This window comes from Carassius carassius, chromosome 6 (assembly GCF_963082965.1).
Source record: "Carassius carassius chromosome 6, fCarCar2.1, whole genome shotgun sequence".
Classification (NCBI taxonomy): domain Eukaryota; kingdom Metazoa; phylum Chordata; class Actinopteri; order Cypriniformes; family Cyprinidae; genus Carassius; species Carassius carassius.
Window position 1 is genome coordinate 26,654,609 of NC_081760.1, and position 25,826 is coordinate 26,680,434.

A 25,826-nucleotide genomic window follows, 5' to 3' on the forward strand; every position below is an offset into this window, starting at 1 on the left:
GAGTCCTGATCATAACCGCAATCAGAGTCTGACCGTGAGACATTCTCCAGGCACAGTCCTGTTGCTTTGAAATGCCAGTGAGAGCTGGTAGAATAATGAAACAAAGAGAGGGTGCATTTTTTAAAATAATTAATTAATTAAAAAAAACACACACACAACATTGCCTTGATGTTCAGTATGGGTTGTTGTATAATTCAAAACCCTAAAAAGTGGGTGCAGTTTCTAGTTTGACTTCTAGTGATAAGTGATTCTCTGCAGACCTGGAGACAACAGAGCTGGGGAGCTGTCAATCTTCAGGCGACACACAGAAGGCCGTGTCACCACAAAGAGACAGCTGTGCCAATCTCATCTTTGAATGTCAGTGATTGGAATCTCAAGGCTCACAAAGGAGCAGCCAAATGAGGCTTTTCTGCAAAATCTACCTCAATTGTCATTCCCAGTGATGTGCACTTCTAAGAAGGTGCGCTGCTCAGGGTCTCTGATTGTCAGCCACACAATTTCAGTTTCTTGCATTGTGAATCTAGGCGAAAGAACAAGAGACATGTGAAGAGAGGCAGCAGAAGTTATGAACAACTTCTCCTGTAAATGCCTTATTCAGGGTGCGAAACTTCTCGAAAGACGAAAATAGGAAAGTATTTTACCTAAAACATCTTATTCATGCGAGGATTCAATAAAGCCGTTCAAGCTCGGTGTAACATCAAGCCAACTGTATGCTTGAGATGTGCTGCACCAGTTAGTCAAGCGAAACAAACACACACAGAGAAGTGGTACTCATTAGGGGTTCAACGTCTCTTAACCAACCACAAAAGTTCCTGTGTTTAAGCCCACGCAGACTTGCTGTAACTGATCATCTGTCATCTGACATGAGACATCAGGGAGATGACAGCAGTCTTGAATGAGGCGTTCAATCTACTGGAGACTCGCCGTGGTGTCACTTACAGAGACTGCCTGGAAATTTGGAGAACACAATGCAACACGAATAACATCACAGAAAAGAAGACAAACAATAACACATGTAAACAAACCAGTCACAAAGTGGCTGTCAAACTCAGCAGAGAGGATTGCATCAAGTGATGGTGGTGTCATGCTGATTTGAGGAAAGGATGACAGGAACACATCACTGCTGATTTGGTTTTTGGAAGGATGATGATAAGGCTGTCATGGTTTGACTTTATTATGTTTTTAGATTTAAGATCTCATGGACAGGAGCTTTCAGACAAGAAACCATCAGGCATCAAAAGCTTTCCAGCAATGATACAGTTTGATTAGTGTAGGTAGAAACAATGTTTTTACAGATCAACACGAAAAGCTCTGAGAGGACGAAAAGCTCTGAGAGGACGGAGGTGGAGGTCCACCTCCGTCAGTGCCCATCATGGGCAAATTGAACTCACTGTACCCTGCTGTCAACTCCCACGATACACATACGCTGATATTGTGCAATCATTGGCAAAATGCATATAGTCTAACCGCATTTTTAATTCTACAGGGAAAATACTTATCTGACAATAATCTGAATTAATGTAAATCTGATCAATTCATCAATTAATCTGAATAAACCTGACAAGAGCAAATATTTTAAGGGGGATTTGTGGGGGAGAAAACAAATAGGCAAGGCTTGGCTGTTAGCATGGTCCTACTAGCCCCTACTGGTAGATGACACAACAGTACACCAACTAGTCAGAACAAGTATTGTACACTTAACTTAGCTATTATTTAAATGTTATAATTTTAACAAGACTGTTTCATACATGTATGCAGCTCGGTTAGTAAGCAGCTTTCTTCACACTGTCATTTCTCCATGACACTGCTGTAAATAATTAACATGACATCTAAAGACTACTTTGCTATTCTTGTTCTCCATTATTGTGCTTTATTTCCATGTTGGATTCAATCATTGGTTAAACAATGTAGAATGAAATTTCTATATATGGAATGAAAGATATTTTGCTCAGATGCATAATCATTCTACAAAGGAACAATGTTAACTACAAGTCAAGAGCTGTTTGAAATAGTGTATGCAAATCTTAAAATGTTTTTACAATATATACAGTATACTGTATATTACATACTGGATACTTTATAGTTGCATTTTATAAGATATTTCTATGCACATAACCCTTATCCTAGCCTAAACCTAAATCTAACTACAACAAAATAAAAACCATAACAGGCAAATCAATCTATAAAATACAAGCACATAATTTGTTTTTGGGTTTTTACAGTTTTAAAAAGTTTTTTTTTCTCTCCACAGGGTTTCCCACTGGGCTTAAATGTTGGACACATTTATACCTGGACAGGCGGTTCGAGAAGAAGAGACTGGCATGACAACGAAAGCATCAGGAAAGACAGCCAGCGTGTTGGTACGGACACTAAATCCACTGAATATTTTAGAACAGGCCCTTTCTTTCTTATAATTAATAATTGTGCCTCTCAAAGCATATGAAAACCTCACATTATCACAGCATAAAGGACATCAACCAGACTAAAGAGGAACGTTTTCTTTATGGCTTTCATTTAGGGTAGGACATTATTTTAGAATCCCTGCCAAGCTGTCCCTGTAAATCAACTGGTTGCCCCTGTGGCTAAAGAGACTTTATTGATCCATCTGAATTTACGGCTGCTTAATAATGTAAGGGTTTCTTTTTGCAGTGTTAAATCTGAGCTACATTAGGTCCTCTGCAGTTAAGGATATAAATGGCTGTCAAGGTGCTAACTTCAGTGTTTATTTTATTCATCCATTTTCTTCTGGTTTCCAAGCATGACCCAAGGTGCTCGATAAGATATGATTGTTGGCCAAGCACAACTTGGCAAACTTTTAGAATTGTCTACAGTTTCAATTATAGATTGTTCAATAACTGACACGGATAGTCTTTGCAGTCATCACCAGATCGTTTCCATGTTTGAATGTAATGCAGAAATCCAATGAAATCCACAATGATGTTCTCTTCTAAAGATCTGATTTAGGCTCAAACATACAGCTCTGACACAGCAGTTGCCATCTTGAGTATCAAATCTCACAACATGCTGTAAGCAAATCACAGTAGTGGGATGTCCCTTTCAAAATTATAATTTTTACAAATATTTTTTGTTGCAAAAAAATTTGCAAACTGAACTAACCTCAAGAAACATAATATTTAACATAGCATTTCATGACCCCACTGAAATACATGCTAGTAGCTTTGGTAGCTCTGCACATACTCCCTTTATTTTCTAAATGCCTCTGGAGGGCCTGAATTGGTTCTTTTGGGTGAATGATTTTTAACATTGCAGTGCTTTTACATTGGAAATAATTTTAACTTCAGATACTTGTAAATACTCTTAAATCCCATATGCGAAATGCAAGTGCTCAGTATGGCTAATAATTGTGTGTTGCACATAACTGTATGAGAAAAGGTAGCGGCTTGTTTTATAGTCCTTTGGAATAAAAAAAAAAAGAAGTCAGTGTATTAGCCAGGAAGATTTGTCAGATAAGAGGGAGGATGGCTTTTCTGGCACCTGCAGGCAGGACCACGACCTTCTGCATATGGCCCACTCGGCCCAACTGTTCTGTGTTGACCTGTCACATTGGAGCATGCTGCATTATTCTATCAGAGGGCTCTCAGTGCACACCATCTGTTGATGACAAATCTTAAGATAGCAGCCTCCATTATGTATATATAATATATATATATATAAAATTTTAATGAATCTAGTTCATTGGAGATGGTAGTACATGAATGCCAAGGAATAGTAGTGGATCTTCTCAGATCTCTTCAACCATGACCTAACTTGGACGTCATCTTGATGTTCAACATTTGATCTTTGAACTGGGTAATTTTTTTGGACGTCATTTGGACCGAATTTGGACGTCCAAAAATGACATGAAAAAGACATCACTCCGATGGTACATTGCGCAGTGTATAAGCAACCAATAAAATTGCTGCTTAAACATTCAAATACTCAACTAGTGCTTGCTGTAGCAGAAATCAACATCTAAGATAAGTGAATACTCTTTTACGCATATCACTGTGCATATTTTGTGCTCTGCCTAATCAATTTCTAAATGAGCAACCATAAACAAGTTTAAACTAAGAATCATGTTTAAGTAAAAGCAGTAGCATTTACGTATCTGTGTTTTTACAGCTGCAGCAGCAAGCTGAGTACATGTCAACAAGTTAAGGACATTAGAACAGGCTTAAATGAAATAAGCATTCCCATTGTATGCATTTTAACTGGGGTTCGGCATATTTAGCTGCTTGACCTCAATGTTCAGGTTTGCTTCTTTCTTAGGTCGATGTTTTACATAGCTGTGCTGATTGTGCGGACTCACACTCTCTTTACCATCCTATTGGCTTTAATACACAATAAGATTATAATATAGTTACATTAATGACAGTTATCAAATGACTTAATATATTTTGATCAGGTGGATGCTTGGGTCTTCTCTCATCATCTTGCAAAGTATCTATTTGTTAACTGCACATAGTGCGCATTCTAACTAGTCGGCATGGGCAAACAAGGTACTAATAGCCATAGGCCACTAGTGTAAAGCCTGGTCAGCAAGGTAGCCAAGGTTAACATAGTCATAGGCCAACAGTGTTAAGCTGGTCGGCATGGTAGCCCAGGCACACATAGATAGTAATACAAGTAGGTAATATGGCTCTTTGGGGCAGCAGCAGTACATGCTGCTACAAGATGGCACAAGGCCGATAGGTTCTAACTCAATTTGACATAATGACATCATTATTCATGGGGTGCAGTTGATTGGTTCTTTTTTTATCAATAGCCAATAAGCTTGCTGCTCAAACATTCAAATACTCGGCTACTGCTTGCTGTGGCAGTTGCAGTGCGCTTCATAAAGTGAAAGTTAAAGTCGTGACATTTGCCAAGTATGGTAATCCATACTCAGAATTGGTGCTCTGGATTTGCCCCATCCAAGTGCACACACACAGCAGTGAGAGTAGTGAACACATCATGAACACACACCCGGAGCAGTGGGCAGCTATAGATCCAGCGCCCGGGGAGCAACTGGGGGTTCAGTGCCCTGCTCAAGGGCACTTCAGCCTTGGCGATTGAGGGTAGAAGAGAGCGCTGTTAATTCACCCCCCCCCCCCACCTACAACTCCTGCCAGCACCGAGACCTTCAAGTTGCAAGTCCAACTCTCAAACCATTAGGTCACAGCTGCCCAAAAGCATCAAACTTGTGTAAACCCTTCACCTTCTCCAGCTCCACCCGTATAGATCTACTACGGGGTGATTTCATGTATGTTTTATATGGGATTATTTCATATATGTTATATGAGCAGTAGCAGCATTTTTAAATGGTCACAGCAGCATGTCTATGGATGTACTGGCAGTAGAAAAACTCTGTAGTTGCTCTGTGGCAGCAGAAGCAGCATAGCAGATCTATTCTGCCAAGACCACCATGTGCTGTATATTACGATGATAAACTCTCTGAGAGTTGTCATGGCAGAAATATATATATACAGTACAGACCAAAAGTTTGGACACACCTTCTCATTCAAAGAGTTTTCTTTATTTTCATGACTATGAAAATTGTAGAGTCACACTGAAGGCATCAAGGGCTATTTGACCAAGAAGGAGAGTGATGGGGTGCTGTGCCAGATGACCTGGCCTCCACAGTCACCGGACCTGAACCCAATCGAGATGGTTTAGGGGTGAGCTGGACCGCAGACAGAAGGCAAAAGGGCCAACAAGTGCTAAGCATCTCTCGGGGAACTCCTTCAAGACTGTTGGAAGACCATTTCAGGTGACTACCTCTTGAAGCTCATCAAGAGAATGCCAAGAGTGTGCAAAGCAGTAATCAAAGCAAAAGGTGGCTACTTTGAAGAACCTAGAATATGACATATTTTCAGTTGTTTCACACTTTTTTTGTTATGTATATAATTCCATATATAATTCCACATGTGTTAATTCATAGTTTTGATGACTTCAGTGTGAATCTACAATTTTTATAGTCAGGAAAATAAAGAAAACTCTTTGAATGAGAAGGTGTGTCCAAACTTTTGGTCTGTACTGTATATATATATATATATATATATATATATATATATATATATATATATATATATATATATATATATATATAGGAGTGGAAATTATATAAGCTACATATCATTATGAAATTTAGTAGACAAAGAACAGAGGCCCAGCTGATCCAATACAGAACCCGTATTTATCAGATTTAATGCTTGCTGTGCAGTTACACTTGCTGACAGAAGTCTTTTGCCTTTGTTATCCACACTGCCTGTCAGTGATCAAACCTGCAATGCTTTCTGATGTTTTGCCGCAAAAGTTGTGATAACAATATTAATCTCTGCATAGAGCTGTTGTTCAATGCCTTTTAAGAGGCAAACACGTGTACACAGTTACACTGAAGGCTTGTGAGTAGGAGTATTAAAATCTGTAATTTTACATTATGATTAAAAAATTCCAGAGGAGTGGGTGTGAAGTTATTGTAATTATGCACATGTCACAGAGTGATGAATTTGCGCTGAAATGCACTAAGGGATGTATTTAATGAATAAGGCTTACACACACTTACTGTAGATCATACATATAGTACATACAGGTTTTATATATATATATATATATATATATATATACAGTTGCTGTTTGGACACACCTTCTCATTTGGACACACCTTCTCATTCAAAGAGTTTTCTTTATTTTCATGACTATGAAAATTGTAGATTCACACTGAAGGCATCAAAACTATGAATCAACACGTGGAATTATATATGGAATTATGTACATAACAAAAAAGTGTGAAACAACTGAAAATATGTCATATTCTAGGTTCTTCAATGTAGCCACCTTTTGCTTTGATTACTGCTTTGCACACTCTTGGCATTCTCTTGATGAGCTTCAAGAGGTAGTCACCTGAAATGGTCTTCCAACAGTCTTGAAGGAGTTCCCTGAGAGATGCTTAGCACTTGTTGGCCCTTTTGCCTTCTGTGTGCGGTCCAGCTCACCCCTAAACCATCTCGATTGGGTTCAGGTCCGGTGACTATGGAGGCCAGGTCATCTGGCACAGCACCCCATCACTCTCCTTCTTGGTCAAATAGCCCTTGATGCCTTCAGTGTGACTCTACAATTTTCATAGTCATGAAAATAAAGAAAACTCTTTGAATGAGAAGGTGTGTCCAGACTTTTGGTCTGTACTGTATGTACAGAATATGTATACACAGATGTTATGCATGCATGTACAAATACAGTACATACAGAAATATACAGAACCATAATTATCAGTTTTGATGGAATATTATCTCATATATGTATACTTGTAATTATATCATTTTGCGTTGTTTAAAGCTTTATGAAGACCTTTTGTGCCGTTTGAGTTTTGTGTGCCTCTTTTTTCAAAATATGATTAAATATCAATAGATGCATTTTACAAAAAAGGAAAATACCCCCTTATGTGTAGTTTGTTTTGAAAACTTTCTATTTTGCGCACATCTCAGAAGATATCTTGCATTGGATTTGTTGTTCTCAACTAGAATGTTTTTTTTGTTTTGTTTTTGTAGATCAGACAAAAGATCTGTCAGAATGCATTAATTACACTGGAAGGATGGTGGTTTGGTGTTGACTTCAGTCTGTCATGAGGAAATTTCTCATAAGCTGATGGAGGAAAATCCCGTATCTTCTGTATAAATATCCATATTTTCATCGGTTACATTTTGTTAAAGCGGCAGCATGAGAAGTAATTAACAATTTGATCATTTTCAAATCTCCTGTGCAGGTAAAGGAGAGAATATCGCTATCAGCACTCCATAGTCTGTTTGGCTTAGATATTAAATATTAATTTACATTAATAGTTTCAGTGAGTCCTTTGGTTTCAAGTAATTTCCAAAATTACAGTGATAAGCAATGTACCATATTTGCCATATATTCTTTTGGAAGAATATGACAATTGAAATAGTCTTATCTTTATCAATTAATGCTTACATTTTTAGAGAAAACGTTTACCTACAGTAGATGTTTGAGAGAACATTTTAGGGATGCTAGATTTCAGTATCCATTTGGCATTTAAACATTCAGAGAGGATAAAGTGTTGTTTATTGATTCAGAGAAGCAGCTGTTCTCTGGGAGATATTAATAACACTGAACGATCAATGAGCCTGGGTTGACTTAGGACATACACAAACAATTTGAACTAGAATTTTTTTTAATGAAAAGGCATTGCTGCTACAGCATTCTCACATTTCATCAAAGTGTGCATGTCTTCTCAAAACTAAATGCTATGCACTGCTACAGACTGCTTCAGACTTGTTTTTAGCACTTTAAAGCTATAACTTTCATCTTCTCACCCTTATGACATTTAAAGCAAGTGAGTTTTCTTTTCCTGTAGAACAACAACAACAACAAAAGTTGTGCAGAGTTTAAAGCTACAATTTAAATTAAATGTCACTTTTTCATTCAATGGATTTTTATATAGGTCTATAGTTATGCCAAAAACTGTGATATTAATCAAATGTGACCCTGGACCACAAAATCAGTCTTTAAGTCGCTGAGGTATATTTCTAGCAATACCCAAAAATACATCAAAATTATTGATTTTTCATTGCCAAAAAAATCATTAGGATATTAAGTAAAGATCACGCTCCATGAAGATATTTTGTAAATTTTCTAATGTACATATATTAAAAAGTAATTAGTGATATGTGTTGCTGAGAACTTCATTTGGTCAATGTGGCGAGTGGGGCGGGGCCGAGGGACGTGGGAACAAGGAGTGAGGCCGGCAATGATTGGGCAAATCAGTGACACCTGCGACCCACCACCGGACTCGAGTCCCACGTAGGAGATGGAAGGATATAAAACTGGAGCGACGACAGTGAAGGACGAGAGAGGACCAGGCCTGGGCTTTTAGTTGTGTTTTGGTTTTTATTTTGTGCGCATCAGTCGTCCGTGAGGGGCTGGTGCGCTGTTTTGTGTTTATTTTGTGATTATTAAAGTTTCAGTTGATTGTCCGCCGGTTCCCGCGTCCTTCTTCCCGATGATTATTAAGGTTTTTATCATTGCAGTCAACTTTAAAGGTGATTTTAAAGGTGACTTAAATGTTTTGATTTTTTTGCACTCTCAGATTTTCAAATAGTTGTATCTCAGCAGAATATTGTTCTATCACAACAAACATACATCAATAAATAGCTTATTTATCCAGTTTTCAAATGATTTATAAATCTCAATTTAGAAAAAATGACCCGTATGACTGCTTTTGTGGTCCAGGGTCACATATCAGTTTACAAAACTAACAACTTAGCTTTTAAAATGTTATTACATGAAAATGTAATAATTCCTATTATTTTTGGCCATGTATACTGTTTAAATTAAAACATGGATGTAAAATTTGGTGATATTTCTTTAAAAATAATGTTTTGATAAATATTATTATTATTATTATACTTTAAGAAGTATTTCTGCCATGATTTTTATTTTTTTTTCAAATTAGACTGATTTATTTTGTCAGGTTGTAGTGAAGACCTTTGTGTTTCTGTGTGTTTTAATAAACTGTGGACCATTATTCTTATTACTGACATAATATATTCTATAATGTTAATTATTAAACCAAACCTAATACAAAATTTCCAAAAAGCACTCAACAATATGATTGTTTTTTTAGTTATAGGCAGTGGGTCTAATCAGTGACATTATTAATAGATTTGCTATCCGGCGTCTTTTCGTCACTTCCTCAACCTGCTTCCCTTAGTGTTTTTACACACAGTAAAGGTGAAACAAAAAAAGTATTACATTGTCCAGTTTTCTCCCTGAATGTGAGTTACTATGGAAATTCTCGATGCAGCAGGAGTGACCTACAATTGCAATTTTTTCACAGTCACAACAAAAAAAATCAAAACACTATTTTTAAAGTGCCCCTATTATGCCATTTTTAAGGTTGCTAATATTGTTTGTTGAGTCTCCTAAAACAAGTTTACATGTATGCAAGGGCAAAAAACATGTTAGTTTTCTTAGAAAATAGGTTTAATTTTACCTAATTTTTAAATGATTCATAAATGTCTCATGCAAAGCAGTTCAAAGAATCAGTCTCTCTAAACACCTACTTTTTTGAGCCCTCACTGCTGTGATTGGTCAGATGGCGCAGTTCTTTGTGATTGGTCGGAAACTAAATGCTCATTGCCATGACAGAATCACAGCCCTGGAGAATTGTCAATACATAGAAAGGATGGTATGGATTGTACCTTACCAACTCGAGCCAGAGTCTTATGATGAAATGGTTGAAGTGGTTGATTGACAAGAGATTGATTCACAAGCACGACTGGAGCAGGACATTTCTATGTTGTAAGGGTCAAGTGTAGACAAGTTTGTGGTAATTATGAGATGTGATCGAACAAATTCACTCTCACAGTGTAGGACACAGCATCTTCTCAACATGATGTTAAACACACAGAAATTTTACAGTTTGTGGGCAGGCAAGTTGGCAACCTAAAACGGGCGGACATTATGCAAATGTGTTACTTCGTGATGTAGAGCCGTAAACGGAATAAGATTCAAATTCCCGATGACTCATATAGGCATTTGCGAGCCAACTCTTTTTGTTTTTGACAGTCAGTAACTTTATCTATCACGCACCGTCGGCTTCACAACTTTTTAAGCTCTTTTTGTGATCCACAGAAGAAGGCATACAGATAGGATTTCCATCAACTGTGACAGAGAAACACAGTGGAAAGCGGCTGAGCTCATAATGTACACTGCAGAGCCAGCAACTCGGTCAACCGGTTGAGCCTTCATACTGGAGTATGTCTGGTCAGAATTCAGAGAAAGGCCAGGCTCATTGGTTGAGTTGTTTCAGCTATTCTGTCATAAAATAATAATAAAATAAATTGTCAGTTCTCACAGCGGTAGTTTCTATCTTTGGAGTGGTGCATGTTCATTGTTAGTACACACATGCTCACCTTGTCAACATCTTGGCTGTGCTCAGCATGGTTGTTGATATCTGACCGCATCTGTTTCAGGAAAAGGGGAGCATGGGAAACCGTACCCACTTGTAGAGGATGACTGTGATGACTCCGTATACAAAGAGAATGGCTTCAACATCTACGTCAGCAACAATATCGCTCTGGACCGCTCTCTTCCTGACATCAGACATCCAAAGTGAGTAGAGCTGATTCTCAAAGCATGTTCACAGTAACCAGCCTCCAGAGCTGCACAGCTTGAGCTAGACATCAGCGTTTTAACGATCTGTGGCAGGCCATATTTACTCAATCTGTTTTAATTAATGATTTTGTCCTAAATGAGAAGTTAATCTAATTAGGATGAATTTGCTCAGTGATTTCAAGGCTGATAGATTTTTTTTTGTCTCTGCACCTTTTGCTGTCTTATAACATCAAAACAAGGTAAAGCAGGGATAACTGTTACTTTGTTTATTTTTATTTTTATTATTATTTTATTATTATTTTTAAAATGTTAGCCTAAAGCTTTGATATGTTATCTTAAACATCTTTGAAATGTTTGTATATTGTTGTGAATAAAATTCTGACCATAACCCCCAATTTTTTTAAAGATGACATTTTCACCGAAAGATGCACTAAGAACCCCCTCTCCCCCCAAATTCAAGTTTTACATATGCAATAAATAAGTATGTCTTTTCAAAATTGTTTGAAATCATGAAGACTCACACAAGAAAGATATAGAATAAAAACTTTTTTGGGTTTGCCTGATGAGAGACAGTATATTAGGATGAGTCTAATATGACTCCCTTTATTTCTGTATCCATACTGTTAAATCAAAGATATATTAATTAATATAGAATAAAATATATATTAAAAATAAATTGCTAAATAGTTAATAAAAATGTGTGAACACATACCATGTTAAAAAAAAACAAATAAACAAACTAATAAAAAATCTATTATAGTTTCTACAAATTTATTATGTAGCACAACTGTTTTCAACATCGATGATAATAAGAAATGTTTCTTGATCAGCAAATCAGAATGATTTCTGAAGGATCTTGGTGACACCGAAGACTGGAGTTAAATTACATAGGAATAAATTATATTTTAATATTTATTAAAACAGAAAACATTTTATTTCAGAATATTATTGTTTTTTGATCAAAGAAATGTTCTTTCAAAAACATAAAAAATAGTAGTAACCCAAAAGTTTTGAATGGTAATGTCTCAGACTGGATGACAGAATAAATTATTCTTAAGAACAGTTTGTAGCACAAATGACAATGAAAGTGCTTAATCAGTGTTAAAGTGTAAAGGCAAAAAACAGAGACAGCGTTAGTTTGGTGCAGTCCATCCATTTAGCGGGATCTGAAGGAGAAGGTCTGGTTTCACACTTCCATCTAAATGAGCACCTTGATGGATTGATCGTTAATTGTTCTCAGAAGGCTCTGCACCATTACCTTCCCTTGAATGTCTCCACTGCCATGGATTTTCCCCTTGGCAAGAACAAATCTCTCTATAACTCATGTACCAAAGAGTCACTGTCTAAAGGAGGACCAATTCATTACAGGGTTGTCGATAACTAAAATACAATTTATTCTGCCAGAATGAGCTTAAGGTCCATTTAAGCATTTGCTGGCTTGCCAAGCTTCCAGGCTTTCATAATGTGAATGAATGTGAAGTCTTTAAAACATGTTTTTAGGTTAGAGAACATTGCCTACATCTTCTTGGTGAAAAAGTTTGTCTGTTGCTCCCCTGCTGTTAGCTGTGAAGGTGTGTAAACCCCTTTCAAGCACTGCAGGCAGTGTTCCGGTGAAGTGCCTGGTGTGGGGCTTTTATTTACATCCCATATAAAAGCCTGTGGTGCTCAGTGTGGAACCTGCCAACAGACAGAATGTGAATAACTGTCTCAGTGCGGGAGCCAGCATGCCCGTGTATTCACTTTTAATGTAGGTAACAGAGAGATACACAGATGCTGCTGCAGCTTCAGTTTGTGCTAACAAGCAGAAAGAAAGAAAAAATGGACAGATTCCATGCTTTCTCAAGTGAAAAACGGCTGAGAGTTTTAAAACACATTGTCTTTTGAATAAAGCAAAACAAAAATCTGTGTTTATCTCTCTAGAGAGAGAGAGAGAGAGAGAGAGAGAGAGTTCAATTGTATTTTTCTAAATGTTTTTTAGCCTTTATTTTTTATTAAAAAATAAAACATTCTAAATGTTTTTTAGCCTTTATTTTTTATTAAAAAAAAAATCAACATTGATATTAACAAGAAATGTAGCATATCATAATTATTTCTGAAGGATCACGTGACACTAAAGACAAGAGTAATGGCTGCTGAAATTCAGCTTTGTCATCACAGGAATAAATTACATTTTAAAATGTATTCAAATAGAAAAAAGGGATTTAAATTGTGGTAATATTCAACAATATTACTGTATTTTGGTCAGTAAATGGCATTGGTGAGAATAAGAGACTTCTTTTTTTTTTTTAAAAGAAAGAAAAATAAAATAAACCTTATAAAACATATTTGTTTTTTTTCTTACCTCAAATGTAAAAGTTATTTTAGCACGTTTGAGTATGGTTTGTTGAATCAAAGCTAAAGAAAAATAAAAGGCTTTTTGAAGGCCTCAAGGACAGGAATTATAATCAACATCCTAACAATGACACATCTATCACTTCAGAAAAAAATAAAAAATAAAAACCTTTCTAGATTTTAGAACACAACACTTTTCTTTCTACAAAATAGCATAGGCCAAATCCTGAACTGCAGTGTTTTCATGCAAGTAAATATGATTTAATGCTGATTTGGAGCATTTGATGTTATGACAGTTGCATGTTCCAGTAATGCACATGTCACTGTCTGCCTATTACTATGCAAATGGGGTGCTTTTTTTCTTCCTGAGCTGTATTTCATTAGTAGACTGATCTGACAGGTCAGACAGGGCTGTTTTAGATGCTGGCTCCTCTCCAAAATGCATTCGTTCACCATGGTGGCTCTCTCTATACTGTATTTGTTGTTTTTTTGTCCTTTTTTTTCCCCACCGCCATCGAAGTGAAATGTTAAAAAACCATGCAGCGCTCCGAGAATGATTATTATATGGAGGTGTATGAATGAGGGCTGGCTTGTCAAGTTTGTCAGGGTGCTGAATTAGAGAGACCGGTGTGAGCCATAAAGTGCCACTTCATCTGTCAGTGCCGGCTTTGTCTGAGCGCAATTAGCATACAGATTTCTGAAAGCTTTATGAGCATGCTGGGACTGAAGGACCTCTCAAAACATTGATTTATGATCTGAACTCCATCGCCGTTGCCCACAGCATTGGGGCGGCCCATGCCAGTCCTTTTGTTTTCAAATAATGTTTTTACAGTTTGGCAAGATGCACAGTTACTTACGAGTGCAGTAAATGACATTGTTCTGAAGAGGCTTCCGCGTGTTTGTTAAGTTATTTACAATATGTGGAATATACACTGACGTACTGATCAAGCATTTGATGTAAAGCATAAGTAGACACAGTAGGGTTTGGTTGCTTCTCACTCTCTCTCATTCTTTCTCTTCTGTAGCTGTAAGCAGAAGCTGTATCTTGAAAACCTTCCAAACACCAGTATTATCATCCCGTTCCATAACGAAGGTTGGTCCTCTCTGCTTAGAACCATCCACAGCATCACCAACCGCACACCCGACCACCTTATCGCAGAGATCGTACTGGTAGATGACTACAGTGACAGAGGTAAGTCTCAGAGCTGTTCTTTCTCTCTCTCTCAGAGCATCTGCTTGACATCAGGGCTGTTTCTTTTGTCTTTCTGTATTAGCTGCTCAAAATGAATTTTGAATGGAGCTATGACAGCACTGGGTGCTTAAGCTGTTTTTGTTTTTTTTGGTCACTTAGCGAGGTAGACGTGGCTTTGTCATTTATTGGAAAAGAAAATGATAACTGATTGATTACACAATTACAATGAAACTGTTGTTATAACTGGTTTGGACTTCTTTAATGTTAATTTGTCTGATGTGTATGTGTAAGTCTTTGCCTTATTAGTCTTAAGACTTATTTAGTCTTATTGTCCATGAAAAGTAGAAAGTAGAACACATTCCACTCATTGTAAGATTTTTGGTAGTGGAATGCTGTGATATCCAGCAGAATCACGGAAGCACATGGATAGCACACTGTTGAGCACTATAGAGCCAAATACTGTGCCTTTTGGAACAGCAAACTTATCAATACCTTACACAATAAATCAGTGAGACCATCCCAACATACAATGCTCCTCTGTACTACACAACATCTCAGCCAATAGCATTCCATCTCACTGCTGGGCTTGCGTCACTCCTGTAGTGGAATAACGGGAGAACACAATAATGAGAGTGTACTTCGCTCTGGCCTGTTCTGTTCCCATTACATACTCATGTCCAGTTGAAATGAGCCACCATTATACTAAGAGGCATCTTGCATTGTTTTGCTTATGATGATAAACAAGGATTTTTATTTTTTTATTTTTTTATAACACAGATGTGTTGTCTGTGTTGGCATGTTTATATTGTAATACAATGTTTTTAGTCAATGTAAGGTCAGTTGGCATAGATACTGTACAGTACATCTGTAGATTCAGTGTGTGTGTGTGTATAAAAGACAAACTCTGCTATACTAATCAAGCTTATTGGTCATTACTTGTTTATGATGAGCTCATATGAGACACAGATTTCCTCTCAACAGATTTTTGACCTTGAGCAAGAGTAGAAATGAATTTTCAAAGCATAGATAATGTCAGTCTTCTGGCATCTGTTGCAGTCATTTGAAAACAGATCCTTCAGTGAAAGAAGTTCTAAATCTCTTGTGTATCTGTCTGGTGTTCGTATGAGTCATTTATGTGATTTAAAGAGAAATTTTAGCCAGACGTGTCGCTTATTCTCTGTAACAAATGTTTGTCAGTTTCCTTAGACCTCTAGCAATGAGAGGCAATTTCATCGGCCAATATACAAAATTTTATTTTATTTTTTATAAAAAGGAATTAGCGTTCCGGTCCTGACAAAATTATTTGGTGGTTACATTTCACTCAGTCTAAAGATTGACCAATAATGCCCAAGTGCATTTCAGAGGAAATAAGCACCTGTCAGTAGCTTCACTGGTCCCTCTAGATGCATGCTCTCTACACAAACACACAGAAGGTTGTGTACAGCTGGTGGTCTTTTTGTCTGGACAGCTTTTAAAAACCTCCAGTACCATCAATCACAACCGCAAAAAAATAATATATATACACAGTACAGACCAAAAGTTTGGACACACCTTCTCATTCAAAGAGTTTTCTTTATTTTCATGACTATGCAAACTGTAGTCACACTGAAGGCATCAAGGGCTATTTGACCAAGAAGGAGAGTGATGGGGTGCTGCGCCAGATGACCTGGCCTCCACAGTCACCGGACCTGAACCCAATCAAGATGGTTTAGGGGCGAGATGGACCGTAGACAGAAGGCAAAAGGGCCAACAAGTGCTAAGCATCTCTCGGGGAACTCCTTCAAGACTGTTGGAAGACCATTTCAGGTGACTACCTCTTGAAGCTCATCAAGAGAATGCCAAGAGTGTGCAAAGCAGTAATCAAAGCAAAAGGTGGCTACTTTGAAGAACCTAGAATATGACATATTTTCAGTTGTTTCACACTTTTTTGTTATGTATATAATTCCATATATAATTCCACGTGTTGATTCATAGTTTTGATGCCTTCAGTGTGAATCTACAATTTTCATAGTCATGAAAATAAAGAAAACTCTTTGAATGAGAAGGTGTGTCCAAACTTTTGGTCTGTACTGTGTATATATATATATATATATATATATATACACACATACAGTGGGGACGGAAAATATTCAGACCCCCTTAAATTTTTCACTCTTTGTTATATTGCAGCCATTTGCTAAAATCATTCAAGTTCTTTTTTTTCTCATTAATGTGCACACAGTACCCCATATTGACAGAAAAACACAGAATAGTTGACATTTTTACACATTTATTAAAAAAGAAAAACTGAAATATCACATGGTCCTTAGTATTCAGTATTCAGACCCTTTGCTCAGTATTTAGTAGAAGCACCCATTTGATCTAATACAGCCAAGTGTCTTTTTGGGAAAGATGCAACAAGTTTTTCACACCTGGATTTGGGGATCCTCTGCCATTCCTCCTTGCAGATCCTCTCCAGTTCTGTCAGGTTGGATGGTAAACGTTGGTGGACAGCCATTTTCAGGTCTCTCCAGAGATGCTCAATTGCGTTTAAGTCAGGGCTCTGGCTGGACCAATCAAGAACAGTCACGGAGTTGTTGTGAAGCCACTCCTTCATTATTTTAGCTGTGCTTAGGGTCATTGTCTTGTTGGAAGGTGAACCTTCGGCTCAGTCTTAGGTCCTGAGCACTCTGGAGAAGGTTTTCGTCCACATTCATCTTCCCTCGATTGCAACCAGTCGTCCTGTCCCTGCAGTTGAAAAACACCCCCACAGCATGATGCTGCATGTGATGAGCAGTGCCTGGTTTGATTCCACACATACCACTTAGAATTAAGGCCAAAAGGTTCTATCTTGGTCTCATCAGACCGGAAAATCCTTCAGGTATTTTTTAGCAAACTCCATTGGGGCTTTCATGTGTCTTGCACCGAGGAGAGGCTTCCGTCGGGCTACTCTGCTAGAAAGCCCCGACTGGTGGAGGGATGCAGTGATGGTTGACTTTCTACAACTTTCTCCCATCTCCCGACTACATCTCTGGAGCTCAACCACAGTGATCATTGGGTTCTTCTTTACCTCTCTCACGAAGGCTCTTCTCCCCCGATAGCTCAGTTTGGCCGGACGGCCAGCTCTAGAAAGGGTTCTGGTCGTCCCAAACGTCTTCCATTTAAGGAGGCCACTGTGCTCTTAGGAACCTTAAGTGCAGCAGAATTTTTTTTGTAACCTTGGCCAGATCTGTGCCTTGCCACAATTCTGTCTCTGAGCTCTTCAGTCAGTTCCTTTTACCTCATGATTCTCATTTGCTCTGACATGCACTGTGAGCTGTAAGGTCTTATATAGACAGGTGTGTGGCTTTCCTAATCAAGTCCAATCAGTATACAGTAATCAAACACAGCTGGACCCAAATGAAGGTGTAGAACCATCTCAAGGATGATCAGAAGAAATGGACAGCACCTGAGTTAAATATATGAGTGTCACAACAAAGGCTCTGAATACTTAGGACCATGTGATATTACAGTTTTTCTTTTTTGATAAATGTGCAAAAATGTCAACATTTCTGTGTTTTTCTGTCAATATGGGGTGCTGTGTGTACATTGAGGAAAAAAATGAACTTAAATTATTTTAGCAAATGGCTGCAATATAACAAAGAGTGAAAAATTTAAGGGATACTTTCCGTACCCACTGTATATATGTGTGTGTGTGTGCAGGGCCGGCTCTTGGTTATTTGGTGCCCAAGGCCGGCCCTGTGTGTGTGTTTGTGTGTGTGTGTATGTATATATATATATATATATATATATATATATATATATATATATATATATATATATATATATATTTATTTTATTTTTTTTGCTGTAGGAAACTTGGTGGCAAAGTAAAAAGTGCTTTAAAATCATTGAAACGTTTATTTATTTGTATTTGTTTTTATTTGGCAAATAAAACTTTTTTTCATTTCATGCTTCTGGCAGACACTTTTTTTTTTTTTTACCAACATAACATTTACATTGATTTGAAGGTACATTTTATCTTTTATTATTATTATTATTATTATTATTAATTTTATATGCTTTACTGGCAGAATGTACTGTGAATATTAGTATGTGACCAAGGAGTTAATTTTAAAACATCTATACATAGACCATCATGAAAAGACCACAGTGGCACTGTGTGATTAATTTTCATGAATATGTAAAGCGTTTGTGTTTCTTTAGAGCTCTGCTAAAGTGGAAGCTCTGCTGGTGTCTTTTACTGCCAGCCTTTCTCTTCTTGTAGATAAGCATTTCCTCCATGCCTCACTCTCTGCAAAAGAGGCCTTGCTGGGCACCCATTAATTGTGGATACAAACTAAATTCATGCCATGCATTTAATTCATTAAGAAATGTCCTTGTCGTGAATGCTCACAGTGGCACTCGGTAGTGTGAAGGTACTTCATCATTGCACACTTTTGTTGGTTTTTCCTTGACTTGTTAAACCTTCAAGAATGTTTTTTTTGCTTGTTTGTTTAGCAATGCCATAAAGTCAACTGCATGATGATTAAATTCAAATTCCCTTTAATAGATAGCATTCAGTTAGAACATGTCATTAAATCTCTTTTCTAGTAAAGCAATGTTAAATGGCTTGCATGAAAGATGACATTTATGTGAAGGCAGATACTGTACAACACATGCAAGTCACCATTCATTTTCTATTAAGGCCAATTAAACTTCCACTGTCATTGCATGGACATATGCATTCATCCAGTAAATCGGCATTAGTGACCATTATATTCATAAATGCAAAGTCCTATGCTCACCATTGTTTATATTTGAATAGGGGTGAAAGATAACCAGTGCAGTTAAAGGACTTATTCTGTGCAGTATATTAAAACCTGAAAGCTCAGTCGGCAATGTAATTTATTTCTCTGATGGCAAAGCTGAATTTTCAGCAGCCATTCTTCAGTGTCACACAATCCTTCAGAAATCATTCTAATATGCTGATTTGAAGCTGTTGCAATGTTGAAAATAGTTGTTGTGTATTTTCTGTAAACTGTGCATCATTTTTATCAGGATTTTTTGATAAATAGAAAGTTCAAATAAAGCAGCATTTATTTTATATAGATTATTTTTTTACATAAAAAATGTACTTGCTGTATAACAGTATTAAAAAATCTGTCTGAACCCAAATGTTTTTAACAGTAAACTATTTTTTTGTTTTTTGTAATTGCCTTTCTATAATATGTATTATTATTATTTCTTTATGTAGAGCACAAAAGAAAGAAACAATGACATGAAATTTATTTCTGGTTTTGCAATCACTTTAATCTTGTATAGAACCCAGATTTTTCCTTTGAGGTCAACAGTGTTGCAGAAACAGATTTACAGTTCACAATCTGTGAGCACAGTGTTGGAAGTGTGAAAAATCACAAGCGACTATGAGAACTCAAGTCAATTTCAATAGCCTCTAATTTGTGTTTGTACCTGCTGAAAGCTGAATTTGTGGTAATTACTGACCAGCCTCCATGTGCCCTTTCAAAAGCTACAGATGACACAATTAGTATGGCGTGAAGATTGCCTGGCTACTACTGGACACACGTACGCATGCACACACACATAAACATAGCCTATAGACACAGAGACAAAATCAGACTCGCAGTTTTGCTGAAACACCTTGACAGTGAATGATTACTATGCTCTGTGTTTTGCGAATGAGGATGGACAACCCCTGCAAGCCAAATGCGTTCCCCTCCAAGATAATGTCCTTGAGCTCCACCACAAAGTGATGTAAAGAACGGAATGATAAAAACTTTGCAGTAACAAGCTGTTCAGATAGCATGCTTTTCTGACATGTGATTTTAAAGCTGACAGTGGGATACTGGGCACTTTGCTAGCCAAGCCTCTTAAAGTCTTCTGCTTAGACAGCGTAATTATTACAATCACCTCACCTTTTTTTGAGAGCAGACACCTGCCCCCTAAACCACTTCACGAAGCAACCTGGGATGAGAGTGCTCTTATCTCTGATCTGTCAATGGTTTAGTGAGTACACCCAGCATGCATTGCTCCAAAGACTTTGAATTTTTTAAATACTAAGGTAATTTAGGAATGCATTCACCCATCAGGTTATTTGCTTTAAAAAACAACAATAGAGAAAATAGAAGTCTGTCCCATTTCACATACATCTGTACATTTTTATGACATTTTTGTAGAGCAAGGAGTTTGAGTAATGTGTTTCCACTGAACAATTCAATAGAACCAAGTGTATCCAGATGAAGTACTTGTTCAATCAACAGAGTTGGCTCTTTATGCAGCAGTACAGGTGGGGTTGTAGCCGTGAGGGCAGCTTGACCAAAATTTGTCAAGATTGTGGATGTGGTGACTGCTGAAATTTCTCAGTGCATGATTTCTCAGAGCTGGTCCTCTGGGTGTTGGTGGTCCACTGATTAATGTGAAGACCGGTCAGGTGACTATGAGAAGAAAAGATAAGACCTGTCCGGATTCCCTATGACATTTTGCTGCCTTGATGGGGCTTCTGTGGTGGGCAAAATGGCAGAATATCTCTGGAGTCACTGTAGATGTGACTGATTGGATCCAAAAGAGACAGTTATGTGCTCTTTGTCACTACCAGTCTGCCATGATGTGAACGTTTGAATTAAGAATCAATCCTCTTTTTGGCCGCCTCATGGAGACTGTCGGTAGTCACCTATCATCAGGCTGCTGTGGTGATTGACACAAATACACACACACACACACACACACACACACACACACAAACAAAGGCATCTTCATTCTGTGGTGAGAACAGCACCTTTCAAATTTAAATTGAATGTTTCTTATGGTTCTTGAATGGCTCTTCAAAAATTAATATACTATATTGAGGAGTGTATACTGTTAATGCAGAGTATCTTTTACATGATTTAGGGCACTACATATGTAATTTGTTTCTCCAGTAGGGACCATTTAAGTAGCTACTTAATTGCATGTGTTAGCTATTAGCTAAAAGCCATTACAATTAGAAAGTGGTGGGGTAAATCACCCCAAAATACAGGGATTATCTAAGCAATAAATTAATCAAGGTAAAGAGAAAATCCATTGTCTTATAGCTTTTGCTGCACAGGAGGCAACTAATGTACCCTAAGCTGGTTGGGCTCAAGATCAGCCTCAGGGATCAATGTTCTTAAGCTCAGTCAAAGCAATTCCATCACATTATTTGGCTAGACTAATTGCTCAGACTAAAAAAGTGCAAAGTTTAGCCCTAATGAGATTGACCCGTAGAATAAATGTGTTCCCTTGCTTTAAAGATTATGCTGACTTCTCTTATCCTGGGGCATTTTTTCTTAAATGAACACTTCCTGTGCATCCGCTTCTAATCGCTGTTGCTATAAAATCATTGCTTGTACATATTTCACAAGAAAATTTCTGTTTACCATATGTCTCTGATTTCAAGGCATAAATCTCTGGATCAGTCAATGTGTTTCACACATTATCACAGTTTATCACGTACTGTACAAGTCTTTGCTACCCATTAACAAAAGTAAGGCCTCCAGTCTTGTCAGTGGGTGGTAAGTGCACTGGTCCTCTGGGTGTTGATGATCTGCTGACTTGAGCCTCGGCCTGCCTAGATAGGCCAGGATACCACAGGAAGAAGAGATAAAACCTCACTGGTTGCCCTTTGGACATTTTGCTGCCTTGGCAAGGCTTCTGCGAAGAGAGAAATGGCAGAATCTCACTGGAGTGGCCATAGATGCGATTGATTGGAGCGAGCAAAAGAGACAGTGATGTCCGCTTTGTCACTGCCACTCTCCCATGGCGTGAAAATTTAAAGCAAGAATCAATCCTTCCGTTGGCTGCCTCATGGAGGCTGTCGATAGTCATAAGTGGCTGACCTTCCCATCAAAGTTTGTGCCCCTCATCAGGCTTACGGACTCTGGCAGATATTGTTAGGAAAGCTGCATCCATCAATCCTGTGCCAACATTGCCAGTACAGAGAGAGGAACAGTCATGGGTTTTTCACAAGAGCTGAAGTGTTAATAAAGCTAATAACACCACCGTCAGTGGCAGATGTTCAACAGGTGTTAGCATTTGAATGCAAAAACTCTCTTTATTTAAGCTCATCTATGTACTGAAAATACATTGAGTTAGAAGTCATAGTCAGCTGCATCAACAATCCCCGGTTTGCAAAATGCAGACATTACTGTAAGTGAAGTGACATACAGCCAAGTATGTTGACCCATACTCAGAATTCGTGCTCTGCTTTTAACCCATCCAAAGTGCACACACACAGCAGTGAACACACACACGGTAAACACACGCCCGGAGCAGTGGGCAGCCATTTATGCTGTGGCACCCGGGGAGCAGTTGGGGGTTCAGTGCCTTGCTCAAGGGCACCTCAGTCACAGTATTGAAGGTGGAGAGAGCACTGTACTGTACTCCCCCCACCTACAATTCCTGCCGGCCCGAGACTCGAACTCACAACCCTTCGATTGCAAGTCCGACTCTCTAACCATGACTTCTACAATACAAGTAGCAGATTGTATTTTTTCATATATTCCCTAACAGATATTCTGATCTTCATTTACAATGCACCCAGTCATGCATAAGGACAGTAATTGGTCTTGTAGCTACTTCAGAGACTTTTCTATGTAAAAGTATGATTCTCAGAACTGGTCCCTGGTAAGGAAATGGTTATTTCTCATTCCCACTTCACTATTAAGGGTCTGTCTTCCTTTTCCTCAGGCTTTGCACCAGTGACGAGCTCTGTAAATCTATGTCTTTAGACATGGTGTGCACTACGTGGAGTGAACACAATGCTTGAGCTACATTTCAAGCTATACTATAAAACAATAAATACTATTGCAGTTGTGAAAGAAATTAAATTTGAGTGAGTCATCAAAACATTGCAAACTGAATTGTTCACACTCACTGATTCATTCAGTAATTTGTTTTTATGAGTGACTATAAAATAAAAACACACTTCCAAACCAGCATTCAAAAAGAACATATGTTATACTACTCTGAGTAGACTTCAGTGTATTTGTTATTTGTTATAATGTATTTATTATTATTATTATTTTTTATGGAAGCAAGTTAATGATGGGCACGGAATCAATAAAGGTCATGGCAGAATTGGTCGTAACACAGCATGAGTAGGCAAAAGCCATAATATCTCCTTCAAATGACTAATTTTAAATATATCAGCTTTGTTTTTGGGTCAGCCCGCACCTTGCTCATTTTGAAGCTCAACACCATCATTGAACACAGATTTGTGGGTTGCAGTACATTAAAATATGAACTTTTCTCTCTCTCCTTTCCCCACCAAAATCAGCTTGGTTCCCTGACAAGCAAAGCCTTTTCATAATGAGATATATCTATGCCCCACTCTGTTCAATCAGTCTTCTCAGGTAGTCCATTTCCTTGGCTGTGGGAGGTTGTGAAATATTCAGTAGCATGCATCAGTACTTCTATTATTGAAATCAGCAGCTACTTTTTTTAAAAGGTGTAGCCATTAATCAATCATTACTGGAACGTTGGCTTTATTTGCTTCATTACTAAAGCTCTACCTCTTGCAACCACCATTCTGTGTGCATGAGTGGAATCTAATGCAGTAACTAGTGCAATTTTTCCATCATTATGTGTGTGCTAGAGGTCTATTGTTGGAGATTACTGATAATGTTTTCACCCTTCAACCTTACAGCCCTCTGAAACAGCCTTCTATTATGTACAGCCTTTCAGGATTAATTAATTGTGTCTGAAAGGCATGTGAATGAAAGGCTTATTAAGACTTCAGGAGAACTTAAGTTTTGGACAGCATTTCCAGTATGTAAGCATTCATAAAGGTGCTAAGCTACAATTATATTTCAGGCTGACTCTACATTTCTAAAGAGCAGCACTGAAGTGATAAGAGAAGTCAGAGAGATCTAATAGACCGATAACCAACCCACAACTGTCCCAGCATGATGACTTTTTATCAGCCAGATATAGAGAGACCCCCTAACAAGATTCATTGCTATTCTTATGCAGAATTAGGAAGGTTTATCTCCAAGAGTGGTCAACTGGAGGGAGACCGTTCCAATTATCATATTACTGTCGGTTATCAATTTCCGCACTCATCTTAAATAAGGGATATCAAAAGAACATTAAACATCAAACAAACAAAAAAACAATGTATCATGTCATTTGTTGCATCACCTTGCTCAGCTGAGAAAGGGTGGAAATTATTCTCCATTTAGGGCAATTGTGCTGCTGCTCAATACAAAGCCATTATTGTCCTCAAGAAATAGAGTAACATCTCTGAGGAGCGGCCACCATCACGTGGGAGTGTAAAACCAGCTGTGATGGATGTTGTTGAAATTTAATGACTGAACTTGCAGTCAGCATGGAAGAGGAGGAGAAGGCAGAGACCATTGTGTGTGGTGGTTATTGGCTCCTGTTTTCACTTGGCATAGTCAACTGAAATCGAGCTGGGAGGTAAACTGCCTTGCACACGCCGAACCCTGAAAAAAACTAGCAAATTGAATATTGAAAAAATAAGACTGCCTTGACTTGGCCGAATGCAGCTGTGGCCGGCATGGTTATTTATCATTTTATTACATCAATGTGCTACCAGCACAGTTATGGTGGTGCATTTGAAAAACAGCAGCTATTATCATTATTATTTGAGCACAATCATCCTCATGTCTCCAAGCTGATTAGGAGTTGTCCTGAATGGCTCTGATTGTGTAATGATCAGCTAATTACAAAGAGCACAGTCCCATGCTATGGGGAATTCAGCCTAGCTGTTAATGCCAGTCTGGCAGAGTGAATAATGCAACACCCCATAAGAGTCTCACTCACAAAAGCACTGCAGTAATGGCATTAGAGCACATAGCAATGAATGTTTTTTTGTTTTTTTTGTGTTCTGGGTGAAAATGTTCGCCTTGAATATCTCTTTGTATATATTGCAACATACTGTATAATAGTTGCAGATGTGTATTTACACGCAGTTGTTAAGCGATCTGTGCAGCTGTGATGCTTATTGCCAATGAATAATAGAAAACAGCAAAGCAGAGAGCCATGGCTCTAGCTCCAATCGTATTTATTATACATAACCATGAACTACTGCAATTAACAAGAATAAAAGCACAATCATCTACTTAACTAGCATTTTTAGTCTTCTTGGCATATGAGAAAGACTTTGAGGAGGTATTTATTTATGTAATCTCATTGTACAAAAAAAAAAAAACCTGGCAAAACCGTCAATTTAGAT

General features: G+C 37.8%; 1 protein-coding gene across 2 annotated transcripts in view; it reads left to right on the top strand.

The window, feature by feature from the left end:
* The window catches only part of LOC132142555 (polypeptide N-acetylgalactosaminyltransferase-like 6), a 189,934-nt gene that overhangs the window by 55,992 nt on the left and 108,116 nt on the right, over positions 1-25,826 (top strand). For both annotated transcript variants that reach the window (XM_059552509.1, XM_059552510.1), the window contains exons 3-5: positions 2,252-2,360; positions 10,971-11,109; positions 14,469-14,635. In XM_059552509.1, the coding sequence (XP_059408492.1) occupies positions 2,252-2,360; positions 10,971-11,109; positions 14,469-14,635 (415 nt within the window). The remainder of the gene's footprint in view (positions 1-2,251; positions 2,361-10,970; positions 11,110-14,468; positions 14,636-25,826) is intronic.